Source organism: Nelumbo lutea, chromosome 2 (assembly GCF_056320005.1).
Source record: "Nelumbo lutea isolate HS-2025 chromosome 2, American lotus-T2T, whole genome shotgun sequence".
NCBI classification, from domain to species: Eukaryota; Viridiplantae; Streptophyta; class Magnoliopsida; order Proteales; family Nelumbonaceae; genus Nelumbo; species Nelumbo lutea.
The window spans coordinates 6,372,997-6,397,914 of NC_142685.1; the positions used below are offsets into that span (position 1 = coordinate 6,372,997).

General features: G+C 37.3%; 1 protein-coding gene across 2 annotated transcripts; it reads left to right on the forward strand.

The window, feature by feature from the left end:
• Positions 1–17,093, forward strand: UPL4 (ubiquitin-protein ligase 4). Of its 2 annotated transcripts, none has more exons than XM_088973835.1 (19): positions 1–265; positions 803–1,500; positions 1,623–1,733; positions 1,965–2,081; positions 2,225–2,383; positions 2,488–2,649; positions 7,614–7,769; positions 7,852–7,973; positions 8,061–9,222; positions 9,365–9,457; positions 9,618–9,690; positions 9,872–11,112; positions 11,214–11,444; positions 11,537–11,641; positions 15,884–15,964; positions 16,046–16,114; positions 16,191–16,319; positions 16,453–16,536; positions 16,633–17,093. In XM_088973835.1, the coding sequence occupies exons 2-19, from the start codon at positions 859–861 to the stop codon at positions 16,696–16,698; spliced, it is 4,803 nt and encodes a 1,600-aa protein (XP_088829961.1). In that variant the 5' UTR covers positions 1–265; positions 803–858; the 3' UTR covers positions 16,699–17,093. The 2 variants fall into 2 exon arrangements, with proteins under 2 accessions (XP_088829961.1, XP_088829960.1); XM_088973834.1 differs by having other exon boundaries at positions 13–265; positions 647–1,500.
• Positions 17,094–24,918: the final 7,825 nt, after the last annotated feature.

Consider the following 24,918-nt stretch of genomic DNA (forward strand, 5'->3'; position numbering starts at 1 on the left):
GACTCGTAACAGGATTCTACGAGGCCGTCCGACTGAGATGCGAATGGCGGTGCAAACTCTCTACTTCCATTGAATTCGGTTCTCCGAAAAAACACTACTTCTTATCGTCACGAGCTTCCATTTTCATTTATTATAATCTCTTCTGAACTGAAAACACGAAACTGAGAAGATAAAATAACAGAAAAAAAACAGTGCCAGAGAAGGCAAACCCTAAAACAGCACAATCGAAGACCAAAGGAGAAAATAGCAAACCAGAACAATATAGGTATGATAATTATTAAACAGATGAAGAACGAATTTGTATGTTTTTACTTTCTTTTTAGGTGTTTCCTTTCTCTTAATATGATCGGAGGAGCCTTAGTTTGATTGTTCTGCAAAATGTTCTCGGAGTCGATTGTCTTTGTTTATTCGATTATCTTCTTTTCTTCTTACTTCGACGATCGCCGATTCTGATGTGTTTAGTATTTCTCTCTCTTTTTGATGGCTCGATGATTGTTTAATGTTGCCCGTGGTGCAAAATTTTTATCGGCGTCTTTTTTCTCCTCTGTTTTTTGATGTCCTTCTCCTAGTTTCCCGATTAGGTGATTCAGTTTGATCAATCTGATTGACCTTTAAATAATGGGAAAACTATGAATTTCTATTTCAGTTTCCATATGTTCCTACTGCATTCGCTGTTTCGCATTGGTTTGGTGGTTCTGTGTTGAAGTTTCAATCGTTGGACCATATAAGAGTTCTACTCGGATTGGCAATCCTTGTTTAGGAGGTTATTCTCCAACTCCTGATTGCAACTTGAGTCGTGCAGGATTTGAATTCTATTGAAACGCTTCTTCCTAGCCTTGAAGCTAGGAATTAAATTCAATGGAAAGCCGTGGGCGGAAGCGAGCAGAGCTGGTAGATCAATTGCCCGCAGATAAGCGAGCTTGCAGCTCGTCGGACTTCAAGCCCGGTTCTTCGAGTTCATCCGTTCAAACCCAGATGGCTTCTACCAACTCTGCCTCTGAAGCACCTGACTGCGAGATGGAGACTTCATCCTCTGCTTCAGTCTCCGGTCGATCCGAAGGAGAAGCCGAGAAGGATTCTGCTTATGGGTCTTGTGATTCCGATGGATTGGATGACCCAGAACAAAGATACAGGAGCTTCCGTGAATATCATCCTCGGAGATCGTCCAGTGACCAAGCCAAATTCAAGAGAATCTTGTCGAGCTTAGCTGATGATGCTGGACCCTCCAGCCAGGTTGTGGTCCTTACGGAACTCTGCGATGTCCTCTCCTTCTGTACAGACGACTCGCTCTCCAGTTTTACTGCAGACTCATTTGCTCCGATTCTTGTCAATTTGGCTAAGAACGAGAGCAATCCGGACATAATGCTTCTTGCCGTCAGAGCTATTACTTACCTATGTGACGTGCTGCCTCGGTCATCTGGGTTTCTTGTACGACATGATGCAGTTCCTGCCCTTTGCGCACGATTAATGGCCATCGAGTACATGGACCTAGCCGAACAGGCACGCTCCGTTGACACTACTGGAGTCTTTCACCCTTATTTGATTACCATATGAGATTAATATACATGTAAATGTCCATATAGTGATTAGAATCCAATGTTCTTTCATTGCTTTTACTGCAGTGTCTGCAAGCCTTGGAGAAGATTTCCCGTGATCATCCACTTGCATGCTCACAAGCAGGGGCAATCATGGCCGTTTTGAACTATATTGACTTCTTTTCCACTAGTGTTCAGGTGAGTAAATTGGTTCTACTCTTGTTTACTTGAGTAAAGCAGTTATAACCTTTATATTATTATTGAGGAGGTGAGTAAATTGGTTCTACTCTTGTTTACTTGAGTAAAGCAGTTATAACCTTTATATTATTATTGAGGAATGAGTTCTATTGCATTTTCTCCTTGCATCTCATTAGATGCTTAGAGATGAACATATGGTTTATTGGTCTTATTCTTTGTCATTGGCATCAGAGAGTTGCACTTTCCACTGTTGCCAATATATGCAAGAAGCTACCCTCTGATTGTTCTTCATCTTTCATGGAGGCAGTACCCATTTTGTGCAATCTTCTCCGGTATGAGGACCGAAAGGTATACTATGTTATATTCTATTTGAGTGTTCCTTGTTGTCTACCCTTCTGTTTATATGTTATTTCTTGAGTGTTCGTTATTACTCTAGTATTGCCATATTGTTGTTCTTAACATTTTGTTTGTCACTTCTATGAATAATACAGCTTGTAGAGAGTGTTGCTATTTGCTTGATAAGAATAGTGGAGCGGGTCAGTCACTCCTCTGACATGTTAGATGAACTCTGCAAGCATGGGGTGATTCATCAAGTCTCACATCTTGTAGCCTTAAATAGTCGGACTACCCTCAGCCAACCAATTTACATTGTATGGAGCTTCTAATTTGCAGTTCCTGATTTTAATTTGTTCCTTGCTTGTCTGGCTGTTATCTTTGTCAAAGGTGTTTGATCTTTGCTCATATTGATTTTCAGGGTTTGATTGGAATGCTTGCCAGACTTGCATCTGGTTCTGTTCTAGCTGTCAGGACCCTTATTGAGCTTAATATAAGCAGTACCCTGAAGCAGATCTTAGCTACTTATGAACTCTCACATGGCATGCCTCATCCTCATATTGGTGACATGCACTCTAGTCAGGTTTTATTCAGCATAAAATTTTCCCCGTTTTGGCTGCTTCTGCATTACAATTTGATTATTACATTTTTAGGTTTAAATAAATCTCTTCATCTGATATTGTTCTAGGGCAGTGGAACTTTGAACATTTGTGTATTGCTTGTCAATCTAAGTTTATAATACATGCAAGAAAACTGTATGCTTTTCTGCTATAAATGTGCTCCAGCTCTTGAAGAGAGAACTACTTGGATAATTGGAATCTAAAATTTTGATAATCTAATGTAGATTGGTAGATTAGTTTATCATTATTAATTTCGTGTGTGTGCCTCAATCTCCAAAACAGAAACAAGTAAAACATCAATCCCAGTTTCATTTCATTTTCTTTCAACAAGCACCAAGTCCATAATGTAAGAACACTTATTTCCACAAATCCCAGCCAGGCAATAAGGTTCCCTTTGGGGGTGTCTAGCTTAAATGCCATGAATCATATTGTTAACATGAATGTATGTTATTAGAATGTTAAACTCACATTATTTATGCTTTATTTTAGGGTTTTAATCAGTGTTGCTTGGACATGGATACAGGAATCAGAATCCAATACCTGTCCAGGAATCCAACTTTAAAAGATTAAAAGATAAAAGACTTGAAGACACATCTATAGAAAAACATGAACTTTTAAAAATAGCCCAGATTGTTAGGGCAGTTAATAAGACTGATCAAACCAACCATACTGATTACTGACCAACCTGACCCAACTCAACCTGAGTCGGTTGGTTTTCAACTATTTTTGGTCAGCTTCGGTTCATGCAGTATTCTAACTCGAGAGGTTGGGTCTATTTCATACAAATATTAATTAACGGTTTTGAATTTTTTATCCAATCATATCATGTTTCCTAGTTTAAAAAATTAGTTCTGGGCTGTCTTTTGAACCGACTGATCAAACCGATAAACCAACACAAACTGTTATGGCCCGAGTTTTCCGGTTTTCAGTAACGGTCGGTCAGTTTTGGGTGGCCAATTCCCCAACCCGACCAGGTTGATTCAGTTGACCCAACAGCCTGCAACTGAACCGAACCGACCCATGAACACCCTACATATTGTTTTGAATTATTACATAATATTCTTTCAGGAAAAGTCTATAAATGCGCCTTCATTGCTTAATAATGTTATATAGAAAATGTGGAGTTCATTGTGCTATTTGTTTATATCATACAAGGAGAAAAGGAAAAATATTATGTAGAAATGACCCTCAAGAATCCATTTAGTGTTGGATTATGATTTGTGCCCAACATGGACACTTCTCCTATTAAGAGAGTGCATGTAAATGCTGGTTTCACTATTAAAACATAAAAATATGAGAGATTTTGTAGGGGGAGCTCTCTTTCTCTCTCTCAAATTTTTTTGAGTGCCTAAGCTTTAGCTTCTTCAGCTGTTACAGCACTAGTAGCATGTTCAAGTTGCAATTGTATGCAGTCTTCATAATTATTTAGTGCTTTGTAGTTTTTCATATGCAATTACTTCATTAAAACTTGTTTTTTTATTGTCACTTTTACACTTTATTAGACATTTATTATATTACAATGTTGTTTGAAATATTTAATTGATATTTAAGATGCTATTGTCTTTTGGATATATATTTTTTTGAAACAGGTAAAGTAAAATTTGCATTGATTATAAGAAGCCGTACATGAGAGTATGTACTTACAAGAACTTTAAGCCCTCCAAAAAAGTCTATATTCAAAATAGAAGACAATGTATCATTTCTAAATACAAAATGTATTGACAACCAGCTCCTTAACACCTCTATAGCCCTACCACAGAATCTGGTGAATCTTTTTGCTTAAAAATCCACAAGTTTCTTTCTGACCACATGGCCCACAAAACATCTAAAGGAACTGCTAACCAGCATACTCTCCCTTTTGGATATAAAAATTTATGTCGTTTTGATATGAGATTCATTATTATTTGTTAAAGAGCATTCTTCTTTTGGGTTTTTTGCACCTAAGCAATTCAGCACTCCACTGCCACATAGTATCTGCCTATAGTGGTCTTGACCTAAAAAATACCCATAAAATACTATAAAAATAGATAATTGTCCAAAATGTCAAGCTCTTTCCAATCTCAATTTCTATTGAAAATTTATGTTTGGCCACCTTTGAATTGCTTTAAATGGTGATGAAGAGAGCTTGCAATTTAGCCTTGGCCTGTTAGAGGTGGATTACCTTGAGACGAGGTTGTTTCCACTTCTCGAGCTTCAGGAGTAGAGCCAGTTTTGCTTCTATTCAGTCTCCACTCTTTTTCCTTTGCTTTCTCTATCTCTTCATAGAGAAAATAAAAATATGGTAAAGAGAAAAATTTATCTCTGTAGTCTCTATTTTGTCTTAACTTTGTTTTCTCTTTTGGTTTCCCTTGTCAGCTAGATTAAGGAAAGCCACTCTCTTTCATATTTTGCTTTCCTGTTACTCTTTTTCTTTTTTGCAACCAAATGCAGTTTAAGGGCTAAGCTGCTGACAATTTTCCAGGGATTAAGCTAGCTTCTTCATTTGGCTGGACTAATCTTGATAAAAAAATGTACACAGCTTCCAATTGATCAGAACAAGAAGTCTCAAACATTCTTTGACCATTACTCAATGAACATTATTGCAATCTTCCTCTATATGCCTAGACAAAACACTTTTTTGCCAATCTAAATTCTGCTTCTTTTATTTATCAACTGTGTGCGCTTCTCCTAGATCCATCATCCATATAGCCTTGGAACTCCTCCAGTGTTGTTTGTTCCTTCATTAGACATAGTTCGCCTCTTAATGTCTCTTAAAAAAACTCATCATGACTCTTCCAAATGCTTGATAATTCATGCACTTCCCAAACCAATTTTCTATCCAACTTGGGAGCGATGCCCCTGAAAAGTCTGGACAGAGACAGACACATCCTATATATCCTCGACAAGATTAAGCTCCTCAAATTCACAGCAGTTATCCACCTGCATATTCAACCTAGCTATAGTGAAAATGGATGTAGCTGCCAAACGGGATGTGTCAACATGAAGAAAAGCTCTCCATTCCATCAATAATTTGTGTTCGTTTCCTTTATTTTTGAGTCAAATTCCCAGTTAACTAGATCTCTACACAAATGGGATTGGGCTAACCAGTCCTATTTTCCTTTTTTCCCCTCCTTAGTCTGGCTTTCTAAATTTGGCAAGAGGACTCCACCTTGTAGTCAAGTGACATCTTATTGCATCAACATGCTTTTGTTGTGCATATTGAGTGTCAATCCAACAGTAAAGGAAAATTCTTAATTTTCAAATTCTGGCAATGGTTTCCTAATTGGGTCAAGTAGGGAGTTTCCTACCAACTGATGGTGTTTCAGTTGGTAGGTTCTCTGACTTGTATCAGAGACCTGGGATTAAATCCCACTGCCACTAGGGTGTGGGGGGTTAAGGGGATGGGAGATGGGCTCCCCCCCCGTTGTTTAGCCCCATAATGAAAAGTAGGGAGCTTCCTACATGCTACCTAGTTTTTTCCACTTAGAGGAATGGTGTGGCCAATACAAACTATGAAGTGGTAGGGTTGCAAATTGATCTGATATAATCCAATTTGTTCAAGTTGGATTTAGATATCCATTTATCCATAACCAGATTGAATCAGTTCTGAAAACATGATCCATTTATTAATTAAATCAAATTTGGATATGGCTTCATTCAATGCGGAATGGATTTATCCCAATTACAGATACACGGATTCAATCTGATAGGATTGGATCCAATCCGATTACAGATACACATATATTAAAGGTATCCATTTTTTATATTTAAATTCTCTATTATCAAGTGGGAATTGAGATTTAGGTAAACATTTTCTATTTATGGTCCATCTTTTGTTTTATATTTTATTTTGTAAATTTATGCTAAGTTTTATACAGATTTACTGATGTTCCTATTGAATCAGATTTGAATCAAATATCCAGATATGTAAACAAATCAGATTTGGATGAACCTCTATCAAAATTCAATCCAATTTGTTTGCTGCAGCCAGCAGCCCTATCAAATGGGCAGTTGACTGTCCTCACATGTTCAATCTTGCAGTTCAAATCAGCTTTTTTCCCCTTATTTGTTATGGTGATTTCCCTAATTAATATTAGCCATTCAAAGTTACATATATATCTTTTTAGCCTACAAAGAAGGCCTTCTTGTGAATGCTTGTCAAGTTTTTTTGGGCTAAAATTTGTCCCATAAATGGAGGTCAAGAAGGGGAACATGTAGGATCTTTCTGGGCTCCCTAATGGTTTTCCACGAGGAAGATGCCCCTTGTTTTTCATGCTTATATTCCCTTATTACAGTCATTAAAAAAAATGAGACATTTGGCAAGTCTTTTCGTGTGGTCTTCCAGGCTTTTCAAAGCCTGGAAGACCAAATTTTGGTCTCTCTCTGTTTTCCAATGAAAGACAGGAAGCCAGAAAAATGTATGCCCTAAAAAATGGCCAAAATGGCTAAAAATCTGACAGCTTTAAATGAAAATTCCTGTCTTTCTGCACCTAAAATCTTTCATTTAACAGCTCTATAGATCATGGTAGACTAGGATACTTACCAAATGGCCTAGATCTTTAAAGGCAAGACCCCAAAAGCTCATTATGTCTTGGCCATCTAGGCTGTCGGAAGATCTTCCCAAAAAGACTTCTCAAACAGCACCTAAATAAAAAAGGAGAAAATGATTGCCCATGGAAAAGAAAAACAGTGGTCTGACTTCCCAAATGGATTGGACATTACACTCAGGATCGGGGTTACATCCAATCCCCTCCATTCAATCTGCTCTATAGAATTTTTCTGAAAACAGCTTTTCAGTATGTAGAAATTTTGAATTACTTAATTTTACTTTTACTACAATTTCCCTTAATTTTATCTTTATTTCTGGTCTTTCTTATGTTGAGCATGGAAAGATGGTTTTACATTAGACTGAAACAAAGTGAAAAGAACTGCCATTCTTTCTCTGCAGGTGCATGAAGTTATTAAGCTATTAAATGTCCTTCTCCCTCCTTTGCCTAGAAATAATGAAGATATTCCTCTAGTTTCAGATAAGGAAAGGATTCTGGTGGATCAGCCTGAACTTCTGCAACAGTTCAGGATAGACATTCTTCCTGTCTTGATACAGGTTAGTTCATTGACATCTAAAGTTGGTGATTCCCTTTTCCCTTTCCATAGTTCAGTAACATTTTCTTCCTTCCTTGGGACAGGTTGTTAACTCTGGTGCAAATTCATATGTTTGCTATGGTTCCCTTTCTGTTATCAACAAGTTGGTTTATTTCAGTAGATCTGACATGCTTCTTGACTTGCTTAAGAATACCAACATTTCAAGGTGAAGGAGGTTTCTTTGTCCCAGATGCCTAAATGTGATGAACTTTGAACTGAAGCTAACTACTTTAATCTGGGATCATTGTGGCAGTTTTCTGGCTGGTGTATTTGCACGAAAGGATCACCATATTCTGATCTCAGCTCTGAAGATTGCCAAGACTGTCTTGGAAAAACTTCCTGATGCTTGCTTTAGCTCCTTTGTGAAGGAGGGTGTTGTTTATTCCATTGATGCACTTTTAATGCCAGAAAGATCTCCAGAGATCATGTTTCCAACATCTACTGATATTGAGCTCTCATCTGGTTCAAACCAAAAGTTAGCTGCCAGGGATGATCCTAGATGCTTATGCTATGCACTTGATAGTGATCAGTTTCCGTCATCTTCAGAAAAGGGAAACTGCAAACTTGAAAGGAACTCTGTTTACACTTTAGCAAAGAAGATCAAAGCCACCTACTTTGCTACAGAATCTCATGACTCTAAAATAGGAATGACAGAAACTCTTCAGAAGCTCAGAACTATTTGTACCCCGTTGATTGATAAGGTGAATATTCCCATGAATGATTTTACCAATGACCAACATGAAGAGTGCTTATATGGTATATTGCATCAAATAATGATTGAGCTGAATGGAGGGGAACCCATGTCCACTTTTGAGTTTATTCAAAGTGGAATAGTGAAATCACTAGTAAATTACTTATCCTGTGGTCAGCATATGAAAGAAGAGGTGGATCAGAATGTCATATCCATAAAATATCATTTTGTTGTATTGAAGAGGTTTGAGATGTTTTCTATGCTTTCTTTGATGTCGGTGGGTGGGTTTTGGAAGGACATGCCCCTTGCAAATTTAACACAGAAATTACTAAGTGCATTTTCTTCCTTGGAAGATTTCCCTGTTATTCTGAACCATGTTTCCAAGTCAAGAAACACCTATGCTAGTATTCCAAGTGGGCGTTGCACAATGCATCCATGTTTTAAAGTTCGTTTCGTGAAGGAAGAGGGTGAGGCATGTCTATGTAATTACCCTGGAGATATTCTAACTGTTGAACCTTTTACTTCATTTGATGCCATTGAAGGGTTTCTGTGGCCTAAAATTAGTGGAACTACAGATGAACACCATACATCAGCTTGTCAGCCTTTGGTTCAGTGTAAAAGTGTACTTCTTCCACTACCTTCCGATACAAGATCTCCTCAAGGCAAGGATCTAAATTTTGTAGGGGAGATTAACAGCATATCTTCTGGTGTGCCAGAGGTCCAGGTTATCCTCATACACTTGGTCTGCAGATATATGCTACAGAAAATTTAGGATTTTAGATTCAGGAGTTTTGCATTTTTATTATATTTTCTTGGTCATATACCGGTACGATCAGTTTTATAATCAGCAATTCTAATTTGTGCAGGAAAATCAAGGTAACATGTCTCCTCCAATCAAACGAGCAGTTGATATGATAGAAGGCAATCCAACAACTTCACATTTAGTGCATACGGAGCCTGTAAGTGAATCTCTTCTTTAATAAACACCAGTAAATAATCTGCAATTTTAGTTTCATTCGATGTTTCCACTTACTGCTAGCTTCTTACTGTGTTATCCATATGTACTTGTTTCCAAGGTGATTGCCATCCTCATTTGCTACTTGCTACATTGTTTTTCAGGGCTCTAGAATACAAGATATGCAATATTCACCAGAGATGGATAGTGATATGAAACTAGTGGATTCTAGTAATGGTAATTCTCTTGAATTGTAGCATGATCTAGAATTCAATTCAAACCAGCCTTAATCTGAACTATATAAAAAACATTTTAATTATGTTGCCTTGGTTTTGCTGCCTTACTGGGTAGAAAAGTTTGCTTAGATTTTGTTATTATTGATTGCTTACATTTTGAAGAATCTTTGCATTCTGTGCAGCTAGTGCCTCCACTTCTACATCTAGTGGTAAAGAATGTATGGAAGGTAGAAAGTGTCCCACATCCTGTGGTAACAGTGATGATCCAACTAAATTGGTATTTCACCTTGAAGGGAGAAAGCTAGATCGGGCATTAACACTCTATCAAGAAATTCTGAATCAGCATGTAAAGGCAGAAAATGATATGATTGTGGGCCCAAAATTCTGGAATCAAGTATACAAAATAACATACAGAAAAGCCACAGACCTAGAAAAATGCGATTCTCAAGATAGTTGTCATGGGTCTTCCATTTCTTCTGCATTGAATAAGCTTAGGACTTGTTGGAAAGATGTTCCATTTTTGTCTGGAATGTTGGTTTCTAAACTTCCTTGTGATTTGGAGAAATCAAATCCTACCTATGATATGCTAGTTTTGCTAAAAAGCTTGGAAGGCTTAAACAGGTCTGCATTTCATCTAATGTCTCATGAAAGAAGATGTGCTTTTGCTGAGGGGAGAAGCAATAACTTTGATGATTTGAGGGTGAACGTCCCTTCACTTCCCCAATCTGAGTTTGTAAGTTGTAAGTTAACTGAAAAATTGGAACAGCAAATGCGGGATCCTTTGGCTGTGTCTGTTGGTGGAATGCCTTCTTGGTGTGCCCAGTTAATGGCTGCATGCCCATTTCTGTTCGGTTTTGAGTCAAAATGCAGGTACTTCCAATTGATGGCATTTGGTTCCTCACGAGTTCAACCCCATCCATGGCTGCAATCAGCCACCAGTAACTCTAATACCTCTAATGATAGACAACAACATGCTGTTCTGCTGCCTCGTAAAAAATTCCAAGTTTGCCGAAGCCACATTCTAGATTCTGCGGCACAGATGATGGATCTGTATGCCAATCATAAAGCTATTCTTGAAGTGGAATACAGCGAAGAAGTTGGTACAGGCCTCGGTCCAACAATGGAGTTTTATACTTTGGTTAGTCATGAGTTTCAGAAGGCTGGCCTGGGTATGTGGAGAGAGGATCATAGTACTCCCACTGCGAGGAAAGGCTTGGATGATAATAGTTCTGGATTTGTGGCAGCTCATCTGGGACTTTTCCCTCGTCCGTGGTCTCCTTCATTGAGTGCCGACAAGACACTGGTTTCAGAAGTGAGCAAAAAGTTTGTCCTTCTTGGGAAGATTGTAGCAAAGGCTCTACAAGATGGAAGAGTTCTGGACTTGCCCTTCTCCAAAGCCTTCTATAAACTTATTCTTGAAAAGGTTATCTTTCTGTCTAATTACTCGGCATTTGATTTGCATCTTCTCACCAAAATAATGTTAAATTTGGATGATTTTGATGATTTTCTTCATCTTTTTTATAGGAACTCTGTATATATGATATTCAATCATTTGAACCTGAGTTTGGAAGAACGTTGCTAGAGTTTCAGGCCCTTGTGGACAGAAAAAAAAAATTGAACTCTATTTCTGAGAAAGGCACAAATTTTATATCTGACTCATGTTTCCGTGATACCAGAATTGAAGATCTTTGCCTTGAGTTTACTCTTCCTGGATATCCAGATTATGTTCTTGGTTCTGAACCTGACAATAAAATTGTAAGTCATGCTTTATCATTTGGTTCTTGTTCTTTATAGAGACTATGTTATTCCAAAGTGTGAAATTATTCCTCCAAATAAATCTTTCCTAGGTAAATATGGATAATTTGGAAGAATATGTTTCTCTCACTGTGGATGCAACTGTGAATAGTGGAATCATCAGACAAGTAGAAGCTTTTAAATCAGGATTTAACCAGGTCAGTTCCATTATGTACTGTCTTTCTGATGGTTATGTCAGTTTTAGTAATTCTATGTTAAATCATTTTTTCATTTCTTTGGGTTATGGAGAAAGCTAACATAAATCTAAAGTAAGTAATGTTGTCTTGTTCAGAAATTTTCTATGGTATGCTGGAAAATGCTTTTATAGGCTCCAGGACAATTTGCATCCTTATTTTTTAATTTGTTAATTGATTGCTGTTGGTTTATGATTGGAGGACATACAGAAATACCATCTAGTGCAGTAACAGAATTGTGGTGTCCTCAGAACAAAGGTGGCTGCGGATTCATCTGAACTAGCTCTGCTTATGGAAGTTACTTTAGAGTTATAATGAGGAGGCTGATAATGTATGGAGGAGAGTAATTCTTCCCTAATAATAATGTCTAGGAATTTATATTCCAGAAGTCATATCGAGAGTCTAGGGATGTCAATGGACCGGGTGAAATGGTGAACCCGGCTTGACATGACCCTATAATGTTGGGTTAGGATCATGTTTATTCGGGTGTAGGATCGAGTTAGGGTTTTGATGCTTCCACCCAAGTCAGGTTCAGGTTTCACTATCCCAATATGCTGGGTCATGATACCCCTAAATATATAGATGGTATTCTTATAATTTAGTATAACTTCTAACCTCATAACCTTAAACTCTTAAAGTTTAGGATCTCTTTTCATGTTTGTTTTGTTTTTTCTTATCTCATTATTGAGGAAGTGACACCTTGGAACCCATAAACCAAATTCCAACTTAAAAAAATGGCTCTTTGGCTTTCAAAATGTGTTACAAAAATGCAATTGAAAAACTATGGTTTGAGTCAGGTCTGTATTGGGTTGAACCCCTATAGGGTTGGAGCGGGTTTGGAAATTAAATGTTATTTAGTCATGTCAGTCTGGTCTTTCATTCCAAGTGGAAACATTGGAGGATCAGGTTACGGTGAAGGAAAACCCATACCGAACTTGGACCCATTGACATTATCCCTAAGGAAGTCTTTGTGGGTATTCATTTCAAATGGGAGAAGGCCAAGGTTCAAAATATTTTGACACAATATGCCCGATACAAGGTGTATCTTATTGGTATTTGAAGGCATGGGTATGCAGCACAGGTGGAATGGTCCTCATGCCATGCAGTCATGACCACCACTGAAAGATATGGCAGCAATTATGACCATTGCTAAAAGTTTCTGATAGCTGCCATAGGTAAACAAATTGCTATACAATATCCATCCAAACTTTTTGACAGTTTTTATAGGCTGTCCTGACAAATTGGATCGCTAACATATCTCCATTTATATAGGCAGTTAAAGTTGTTAGATCTATATACTTTCCCCTAAAACAATTGGAAAATACAAAAAAAAATTATTAAAAATATTTTTTATGTTTTAAATCATTTTCATTGCAGGAATGAATTATAATATGGATCTATCAATGATCTAGCAAGCTCATTGATCTAAGAACAGTTTAATGTAAAGAATTCTTAGTAGATCTAACAACAATTCACTGATCTAGCAAATTTGGGTACAGTTGTAATTTCTTGGGGGGTTAACTCTGTAATGGGGTTGCTCTCTTTTCACAACTTCTGGTTGTTTTCTGTATCTTTTCATTTTTAATAAAATTATGTTTTCTGTTTTGCTGATTAAAAAGAAAAGAAAGAATTCTTAGTAGATTATAAGCTCAAACATTGTTTGATGCAATGTTTTAAAACGCGGAGGCGTGACGCGAGGTGTGAGGTGTAGTTCAAAATTTAAGAGGCGTAAACCTTCCGAACACAAGGAGGCGTACTCTTCAGAGGTGTCAGCGCCTCTGGCATATGCCTCAAGGCATTTTGGGAGCACCTCCAGGCATACGACTCCCATGCCTTTTAAAACACTGGTTTGATGTATTATTAGTAAAGCTATTGTATGATATCTACATGTTCTAGACTCTTGGAATTGTTGATTGTAGTGTATCTCTTCATATAAATTATTAATGTGTACATTTCTTATGTGTTTATACCTTATTCATAGTAATTGCAGACCTAGATGGTGTTATTAATATATTTGTCGGATTTGTAAGATTTTGCCTAACATGTCCAAGTGTGTGTATCAAAACCGTATATGCAATATTGATATTTTGAACCTTGGAGAAGGCAATAAAGTCATTTTCCTAGGACCACTTGTAGTGTGGAGAGACCTACTATGCTGCTTTCTGTATCCGGGGGGGTGGGAAGTATCATATGGAATATTCTCAGATGTGGATAAATGATGGAGCATGCATGTGTATGAACTGGATCTTGATATTGTCAATTTGGTAAAACTGGTGTAGAGATAATGGATGAGATATCCCCCAAGTTGATGCATCAAGCTAAAACAGAGCCCATGTATTTTGGAAGGGAAAATAAGTTAAGTATATTGGTAAAAAGAGAAAGGAAAAAAAGAAGGGAAAAAACACTGAAGGTCTATGGAAGAAAGATGGAGTATGGAGGATTTATATGGAGACTATAGAATCTATTTAATTGGTTGGTCTTGGGGAGAAGAATTTAGTACCTTGGGCACATTGAATTTCAGGACAATAATATAGTAGATTAACCCAAATGATGAAAACAAATTGGACAGGTACCCTTCTAGATGGTATAGTCCTAGAACAAGAACAGAGACACTGAGAAAGTTAATTGCTATTGTATCAATATTGTTGAAGAAACATTGAATCACTGTGGCCATGACGGTTTGGGCAGAGGAGGATTTCAGGGTCTAGAATATTGAAAATTTCTATAAAATACATAATAATGTGATGGTTTGAATGCTCCCTACCATTTTCTCCTAAAGAAGGTATACTGGAAGAAATAATGGAAGTCATGCCATTTGAAAGAGGAAAAGGAACAAAGGCAGAGGTTCTAAAGTTCCATCTTTTCTCATTCATATTACTGTCAAGAGTGCTGCTAGTGAAGAACAATAGTCTTTTAGCCACATTTTTATGCAGTATTGTTTTGGGCATGTTAGCAAAGGATGAATGCATTAGTGAGGAGTAATTTGGAGCAGGTTGAAGGGTACTACAAAAATACGAGAAACATCAAAAGAGAGAGGTGTTTTAGTAGTAATGGGGAAAAGGTGATAGAATTGCCTTGGCTTGGCATCATTTTATTGATTGCTATTTACACTTAATCAACAAAGTGTTTTCGACATCCATTCATCCATAATACCATGGGCAACAGTTTTTGGTTTTTCCTTCTTATGGATACTTAGGTAGGGCTGTCAATGGGTCAGTTCTACTTGATCTATGGAACTGAACTGAACTAATTATTTCAGTTCTGGTTCTATGATTTTGTCCTGATTAATAATTGGGCTAGTTCTTGCTCTTGCTTGTTCCAAACCAATTTCAGACCTGAACCGATTATTTTCTTAATAACATATAAAGGTTTCCTAGTTTTTTCTTGTAATTTTAATTATATTTATCCAAAATGGTAAATCTGATAGATAATATATAAGATAATCTTAGTTAAAAACACTTGATTTATTAACATACAAATAGTTTACTATTCACTGTCATTTTTGTTAAGGTTATATTATCAAAAACCACGTTTTAAGTTTTATTTATATAAATAATTATATTTATCATTATAATCGGGCCTACCAGGTGGATGCCAGTTATCCTGATTATGGGGACAGTTCTGGGGCTATCTATGATTTTGTCCTGATTAATAATCAGGTCAGGACGGGGGCACCCTGTCCAGACCCAAACCCAACCCATTGACAGCCCTAGCTTCAGCAAGGAAATTTGGGAAATTGAGAATTCTAAGAATTCTAATCCACATAAATTTGAAGTGGTTACCTTGTTATGAATATAAAGTCATCCGTCTTAGTTACCTTGTTATGAAGATCAAACCTTTAGATTATAAAACTCTTTCAGGAGTGGCCTTTTCTTTCCCCTTTATGTGATAAGTGGTATTAGGTTAGCAGTTTAACCAAGAAATTGTGTCGGATATATTGCAAAAGTTTGATACTGAGATTAGGTTTTTACTGCTAAAAGAAAGACCAGATAGGCCCCTAAATTTGTTTTTGAAAGTCAGCTCAGCTTCTCAAGTCTTTCATTTTTATTTTCTTTTCAGTTTCCAATGAAATAATTCCACATCATATAGAAATTATGAACTGTTTCAGTTGAATAACAATTAATGCCATATTGGAATGCATGCTTTTAATTGCTATTAAGAACCAAGGATATAGCCCATCGTATGATAAAATGCTTGATTATACAGGTCTTCCCAATTAAAAGTCTACAAATATTCAGTGAAGAGGAGCTTGAGCGTCTATTATGTGGTGAACGGGATGCTTGGGCCGTATGTATCCATTGCTTTATATATTGAGTTACAGTTGATGGATTTATATGATTCTGAACATGATTCTTTTTGTTTTTTCAGTCCAATGAGATTGTGGATCACATCAAGTTTGATCATGGCTACACATCTAGCAGTCCTCCTGTGATTAATGTCAGTATCCATTTTCTCACTCTCGCTTTCTCTATCTATCATATTTTGGGAATTTCTCACATTCACTGAATTGCAGTTGCTGGAAATTATACAAGAGTTTGAACACGATCAGCGACGAGCATTCCTACAATTTGTGACTGGGGCACCTCGTCTCCCTCCAGGGGGCTTAGCTGCTTTGAACCCAAAACTAACAATCGTGCGCAAGGTTTGCTTCAACTAACTTAATCTTGTTCCACCGCTTATTTTCTTTTTTAGCCAACTTGTGATAAACATCCAACAGACTATAGAGAGACTTCATCCTTAACTTTATAGCGAATGGGTTTATTGTTTTGCAACAGCACTGTAGCGAGTGGGTTGATGGAGATTTGCCTAGTGTGATGACTTGTGCCAATTATCTGAAACTTCCTCCTTATTCTTCCAAGGTAACTCCCCCCCTCCCCCTCTCTTCATTTGTGCCTGTGTGCTTGAGTGAATGTGTTGTGGACAAGTACAAATGATCTTAATCTAATGTTGTGCAGGAAAGAATGAGAGAGAGGATTTTGTATGCTATTACTGAAGGACAGGGGTCTTTCCACCTTTCTTGACTTCGGGGCATGCCATCCACGTATATTCAACTGTGAATTTGTAAGTAATAGTTTAGGTGGTGGTGGTGTAGATAAAGAATTGGAGTGAGCAGATGATGATGGAGATAGGGAGCTACTAATTACGGGGGAAGCGGAACAAAGAAGCCCCCATCTTCGTTTAGCAATTGGGGGTTGTGTAAATAAGGCATACGAAATTTAATATCTAGATAGTAGCTGTAAAAAGTTGAAGGGACTCGGAGAGAGCTCCATCCTTCGTTATCGTGTACAAAGTTGCTATGTACAGGGAACCCTAAAATGCTTCTCTCCAGCATGTGAATATGTTATCGGTGTTCATATATTTAATCCGTAAATAAACTCAACACAACAGTAAGGTCGAATGTCTGTTTTCGCACAAATCATTTTTTTACTTCGCAAAACAATTTCAGATACAAATTGTCCATCTACCAATTATGAGTCTTGGATTTCTGATTTTTCCATCTTAGTGGCTTCTTTTTATAAAAATAAAAGTGAATTCGCATATTTGGGAAGAACGTAGGTCAATGAACTTTCATTTCCTTTCTTGACGGGTGTCTTCATATTTGCACAATTTAAGTGAATTTGCATGCATCATCTCCACTCAGCCCATCCCAGCCATGTATTGGGAACATCTCCCCATGATTAATAAGGAGAATGTTCCCAATGCACGCTGAGATGGGCATGTGGGGCGGCAATCTGATCTCAATTTAAGCTGGTACTAAATATTCTAAATTAGGTGGGGGATAAATTTTGTCTATTTATTGCGATTCTCCAAAGTAAAAACTTATCAGATGATAAAATTGTCAAGATGAATGATTTTTTCTAGCCGATTTTGAGGACCATCACTTTGGGGCTGATCTACAGATATAAGGGCCTTATAGATCATTTAACATGTGAATGTGTGATTTGGGGTTCCTGGCCAAAAAAGGCAGAGGCTCTAGTATGTTTCACTTTTATGATTTGAACAATCCGAATCACTCGTTGATTAAAATACATTCCAACACCTTATCACTCATTCATTAAAATTGAAAAAGGTTGAAGGTTTCTTTGTTTGTTTTTTCTGTCATCAACCTCGACTTATTGTACGAACAAACTCAAAGTTGAAATAAAGATATTAGCTTTGAGAAAAAAGAAACAATTTCTAGCAAGGAAAAATAATGTGCCGTCACTTGTGCGAGCTCAGTAATCAGTGTGCATGACCATCGTTATATCGTTTCATATTTTTTTCAAATTTAAGAATATAACTGAAAATAAGAGAACGCGTACCACTTCCTAATAGGGCTGCAAACGATATCCAATAGCCCGAATTCAAACTCTAACTACATCCTAATAAGGTTGATCTGAATTCAGTCCATTTATAAATGGATCGAATTTGGATCCACAGCTATATGATCCGATCCGATATAAACCAATTAGGTTTAATTTAAATATATGTTCATATACACTTACAATTTATATTATATTTCAGTAAAATTGGTCCGAATATTATATTTTCAATGAATTGTCAATAGGTTCAAATTTTATACATGTACTTTTCTATCCATTTTGTTTGTAAAATATAATATTAAAGTCATTTTTAATTCATTTTATTAATAATAAATAATATTTTGGTTATTGTATTCTAATTTATGAATCTGAATTTGATTATAATCCATTAGATATCCAAATATGATGATCCAATTTGAATTCAAATCTGCTCATATCCAATTTAATTCAATCCATTTGCAGCCCTACGAAAAACAGGAAACCAAACCCTTTTTTTTCAAACAACACCATCGGGATTGCTTATATCCATTCTACTGTATAGCCAATCTACTGTATGGTCAGTTTGACATTGTTTGTAGCCAATCTACTGTATAGCCAGATGAAACTTGCTGAACCAGGCTCTCGGTGATTGCTTCAAACCATATAAATACTTTAGTCTGCACACTTTCTGCTCTTTGCCTAGGGCACTAAAGCCAAGAGGTTGAACCATGTATACATCTTCTTCAAGGTCTCCATTCAGAAAGGCGTTTTTAATGTCTAGCTAATGAAGATCCCAATCAAGATTTGCCACAAGGGAGAAAATGACTCTAATGGAGTTCATCTTGGCTACTAGGGCAAAGGTCTCTGCATAATCTACACCATATACCTGGGTAAACCCTTTTGCCACCAACTTAGCCTTGTACCTTTCTATCGTGCCATCAGCTTTGTGTTTCACTGTGAACACCCACTTGCACCCTATCAGTTCCTTACTCTCAAGAAGATCCACTAATTCCCACGTACCATTTTTATGTAAGGCATTTATCTCTTCTTTCATTGCATCTATCCATTCAGGTACTAAGAGAGCTTCTGCCACATTTTTTGGGATAAGGACATTGTCAATGAAATGAAAGCACGAAAGGAGGGTGAGATGTTCTCATAGGTAACAAAATGGGTAATAGGATACTTGGTGGTACAAGACCTAACTCCCTTTTTGCAATAGGAATGTCAAGGTCATCACCAGATGGAATTTCTATAGAAAGAGGATAAGGAATATCAATAGGGATGATGGTACCTGATTGGATATGATCTGTCACGGTGAATTTGATGATGTTGGTGGTACGGTTTCAAGTTGCTCCACAGCTCTCGAATTTAGCTAGCTCTTGTGACTATGAAAAGCACGGAATTGAGGAGGGTTAGGCAAAGGAGGAAGATCCTGAACATGAACTGATTTTTCCTCCACCTTACTCTCCCCCTGAGAAGAAACTGGGAAAAAATTATCACTTTCAAAGAAAGGCGCATCCATAGAGACAGTACTTCTTGGAAACAGGGTCAAAGCATTGATAGCCCTTTTGGGAAGAAGGATAACCTAAGAAGACACAATGAATGGTATGAGGATCAAGTTTTCCACAAGTAGGAGAAAGGTCCTAGGCGAAACAAGGACAACCACACGAATAGGAATAGAGAAGAGTGGAGCCTTGGGAAAAAGAAGTTGATGAGAGGCCTTGTACCCTAACAAGCGAGATGGCATACGGTTGATGAGATAGGCAGCACAGAACACAACATCCAACTAGAAACGTTTAGGAACATTCATGTGTGTAACCCGCGAGCAATTTCAAAGAGATGACAATTCTTTCTTTCAGCAACACCATTTTGTTGAGGGGTTCTAGTGCAAAAGTTACGGTGTATGGATCTACACGAGGCAAAGAACTCCGTGAGATCACTATGGAAATATTCCTTGGCATTGTCTGATTGGAAAATTTGAATTTTCGTTTGAAACTAAGTGAATATCAAGCGTTGGAAATCTTTAATGATTTTTGGTACTTCATCTCTGGACTGCATAGGGTACACCCATGTATATCGGGAGTAATCATCAATAAGTATAATGAAATATCTATGGCCAGACTCAGTTGCTAAAGTAATTAGGCCCTAGACATCAGAATACACAATATGGAAAGGAAAATCAGATTTATTATTTCTTGAAGTAAAGTGATTTCTACTATGTTTGCTCAATTGACAAGTTTGACATGTAAAATCCGACACTAACACTGATTTAAATAAATACGGTAACAAAACTTTCAATGACTCAAAAGATAAATGACCCAAATGACTATGCCATAAAAGGACTTGACTCTTATTAGATAGACTCTTAGACTCAATAGTCGCAAGACAAGCTTTATTCTCCAACATATAAAGACCATCTACCATACGACTTCTACCAATCGTCTTCCCCGAGGCCAAATCCTATATCATACAAGAGGAAGGAAAAAATGTTACTGAGTAGTTCAACGAATTTGTTATACTACTAGAAGATAACAAATTTATGGACAGTTTAAGAACATGTAGAACATTAGAGAAGGTGAGTCAAAGAGGAAGGGAGATGGTTCCTTAACCAACTATGGTGGAGAAAGAACCATCAACAAGTTTCACCTTGTCCCGACCAGATAATACATGATAAGATTGAAAACAATTGGACTTATCCGTCATATGGTTCGAGGCTCCAGAGTTTATTATCCAATGGGAATCTGAGGGATGAGAAGACACATGGAAAGTTGTGGCAAAATTACCGTTACCTAATGTAGATGCAAAGGAAGTTGAGGGTGGAGAAGCAAAATCCATCTGGTGGATTGCCCTCCCATACAACTTTAAATGGTCATGGAAAGAATTAATGATATCTTCCCTCATATCAGTCCCGAAAGAACTCGTAGTGGTGGTAGATGATTGAGGCTCTTGAGAGGCTAAATTTGTTGCATTAAACTTTTTTTGACCTTGCTATCCTGGTTTCTTATTCTAATCTGGCTTTTTACTCATTTCCTGAGCCCACTTTGGCTTCCCGTGAAACTCCCAACATGTCTCTTGAGTATGCCTAGACTTCTGACAATATGTACACCATAACTTACCTTTGTCATCACCTTTCTTTTGGAAGTCACTCTTCTTGAAGGAATTTCCACCACCCATAGCAACACTCCCTTTAGCTACTAAAGCCACATGCTCTCCCTCAGGATTACTCATCACATTCCGCCTGCTCTCTTCTGACTGCACTAGAGCATATACTTCTTGTACGAATGGGGAGTCTTCCCCTCCCCCCTCCCCCCCGCCAATATCTGAATTCTGACAGATTCATATATAAGATTCAGCCCTAGGAGAAAGGCAAACACTCGTTGCTGTGAAACCAAAGACTTGTATGCTTTGGCATTTGCATCACACTTCCAGTCTATATTCTAATATATTTTAGCATAATGATGTTGTTCGGAATATGTATACTGTGCCTGCTCCCATATCTCATGAGTTGTTTCTACCCACATGAAGGTCTTTCTCACTTGTGGCAGCATCGACAATAACAGCCATGACATCATCATATTATTTTCCCGGTCCCACCTATCATGTTCCACACCACTAGACTGGGATTCTCTAATTCTGCCATTGATATATCCTACTTTTCCCCTTGTAGTTATGTAAAGTTTGATTCCCCTTGACCATTCTAGGTAATTAAGGCCATCAAAGGGAATCACAACCATGGGAAAACTCATATCAAAACCTCCGCTATCCCACTCTGACTAGAGGTAACACCAAACATACCAGAATCTTCTGAAGACATAGAAGCTAAATCTGATCAGTCGCAAACCAGCTAGAGAACAAGTTTTTTAATTCAGTTCAAACCCACAGTACAGTCAAAAACAAGTTGCAACAATCTGATCAAGTTTCCAGTTCAACCACACTTCTGGACACAAAAAAAAAAACTTGTTCTTACTCAAGGAAATCACAGCTGGTCCCACACCAATACTGTTCTCAGATTTCGGCCCTACTGAACCCTTTTAGACTGATCACAGTAACTTAGCTTCTATATGAGTAGAAGAAAATAATCTGCTATCACAGCAGTTACAGATCTGTAACCTTGAAGTAATAACACCTTTCTAGGCAAAAAAAAAAAAGGAATCATTCGATCCACATACAATGAGAGAAAATACTCACACCCCAGCCGCAGGTCATTAGACCCACATAACCCATACATCTGGGTACAAAAAAGGATCACTTCGATCCACAAATTGAGGAAGAAAAAACAAAAAAAAAAAACTCAGCATTCGATTTTTTTCTTTCTGATAGTTTATGGGCTCACGACCAAGAAAAATGAACAGTCTTGCAATGAGCTTCCTCACACGTCCACTAGAGATCTTGTTCTTTGGTTCGACCACCAATAGACAAAAAAGGAAAGAAGCACCGCCCTAGTCCTAAGATTGGATCTACCGCTCTGATACCATGTTTTCTTGGTGTTGAGATGGTGTGATTCCAGAACAAAAAGAAGAGAAGAAGGTGGAAGGGAGAAGAGAGAAAAGAGAGACAGAATTGAAAGAGGCAAAAGTCAACTGGCGGCACCAGTTTATTCAGGCATATATACTAGGCTGACCATACATAAAAAATAAAGGAGAAAATTACAAAGGTGCCCTTGTGCCACTAAACTTAAAATAAAACCAAGTTATTTCAACAAAACTCAAACTTGGTTAGATATTAGAATCAGCATGGCCAATTGATGCTTCCATATCAGCATATGGAACTGCTGAAAACCAGTTAAACTACTTTAGTTAACACTTAACCAGTGGAGGCAGCCAATTGGCTGGTGAATGTGCCTCGACTATGAATTGGCCTGTTTTTAAGAAAATGTCATTATCACATAGAAAACATGATTCATATTTAGTAGAGATCAGAGAACTGAACCGATAATGATGAATCATAATAACTTCACAGCTAAATACAACATGTTTAACAGACAACCATCAACAAGAAATTCCCCACTTCTAACCGATTTTTTTTTTCAAAACATTGTAAACAAGATTCCACGGCCAAAGATGCACCAACCGGAGGCATGTTTGCTATGTTTTAAAGAACCTTTAAACCCAACATTCCCCTCAGTTTTGACTGCAAAGGCCGAGATGAAAGAATCGTTACAATTATATGACCAAAAAAATGTTTCACATGAATTAGTAAATGGCATTGGGGCCATGAGTATTTATTACTAATCCCCTTCAAAGACAATAAATGCATAACAAACCTGGTCAGACATTCTGATTACACTAAAGGCCTTTTTTAATCCAAATTAGCATTTTTGGTAGATGATGGAACTGAAGCAGCATCTGCCATCTGGTTGGCCTTGAAGACTGGAACTTTGGCAACTTTTTAGTCTTTTATTGTTGCATTTCTGCTAGGTTCCTCTTTTGCGTATAACCAAATTAAGATCTCCAACCTCTTTCAAGATGAACAGGGAGGTTGTAAAAGAAATCTTCTAAGTTGTTAATTCTCATAACATCGAGAAAGACTAACCGCATGTATTGGTGATTCATAGTCTTTCACTGAAGTTCTGGGCTTGGGAAATGAACAAGCAATCCAGCACTGACCTATTGATTTTCGATTGGATGTCTTGGAGGAAATTTTTTAAATAAATTCTTTTCAAGATCCTACAAATCTGATAAATCACCACTTAGACTTTGTAGCTCTTCCTGGATCCAAAACTCCTGACATTGAGAAATAGCAAATACATTTGTTCAGAAAAGATAAGGGTAATAAACTTAAACATAACCTGGGTTTTCATAAATTGAGTTATACATACCCTCAGTTTTCCAAGTACACTTAATTATAGGTTGTAGGTTGACCCCACTGGACTTTAAATCACCACTATTACATACCCTCTATTACAAAAACCTTAATAACTATTAACATGTAATGCCAGGTGACCTATTTAAATTTTTAAAAACCCTGCTTTGCCCTCTATGCTCTGTTAAAAAGGACAAATTGAACAGAGAGATGAATGGTTGTTCTCTCTTCTTGCATGGTTCTTCCTTGCAAGCTTGTAAAACTTTCCATAACTATTTCCAAAACTCAGGGATGGTCTAGCTACCGTGTGTTCCTTTGCTTCATTCTGATATTAATCGGATGATCTAGCTACTGTGTGTTCCTTTGCTTCGTTTTGATTCTAATCATCTGCCCCCTTTCTCCTTATTTTCATTTACATATTTCCTCTTATAATTTCATGTTTGTCTTATTGCTGTTGGTATCCCATTAAAATGTTAAATAGACAAAATGTTGGTGGAACTTTCAAGGTTGAGATACAGTTGAAGAACCTCATCGCCCAATATAGTCTGAATTGGACTTTCTTTGTTTCTTTCAATTTGAAATCACTAGGAACCTTCTGTCTTCACTCAAGCTCTGTAGATCCCTCTAAAAGGAACCAAAAATATGCAAGTGGGGTTCCATTCAAACAATTTTAAGGTTTAGTTCTTTTATTATGAATCATTAGCTTTTTCCTGATTCCTAAAATCATGTTCATTTTTTTCCTCTTTGATATACTATTTCTAAGATTTGATGGACATTCTGTGTATAGTTGGTAGCCAGGAGGGGGATCTGCTACCTTTGACTAGGAAAATTATAGGATGCCTTAGATCCAAAAGAAAAAAAATGGCAACTGGAGAACTGCATGTTGCATCCTCTTATCGATATGCTCTAATAATTACACTCATACATGCATGGTGATGCTTAAAAAGTTCAGCAGGTTTTACTCATATCCTGTAATTCTGCCGTACAACTTGCTTTTTTTTTTATAATGCCATGTTCTGTGATGCCACCGAACCTGTAGACTCTATATCCCATATTTTTTTTTTATTAATAACACTTTCATTAAATCATCGAAAGGAAGACAAACACACTTATCTTCCAAGAGCAACAAAGAACCTCAAGAAAAGGAAAAAAAAAAAA

Coding starts and splice junctions, on each gene's coding strand:
- UPL4 (XM_088973835.1), top strand. CDS start 859: ATGGAAAGCCGTGGGCGGAAGCGAGCAGAGCTGGTAGATCAATTGCCC. Junction 9,691..9,871: donor ACTAGTGGATTCTAGTAATG/GTAATTCTCTTG, acceptor CATTCTGTGCAG/CTAGTGCCTCCACTTCTACA. Junction 16,537..16,632: donor TTCCTCCTTATTCTTCCAAG/GTAACTCCCCCC, acceptor AATGTTGTGCAG/GAAAGAATGAGAGAGAGGAT.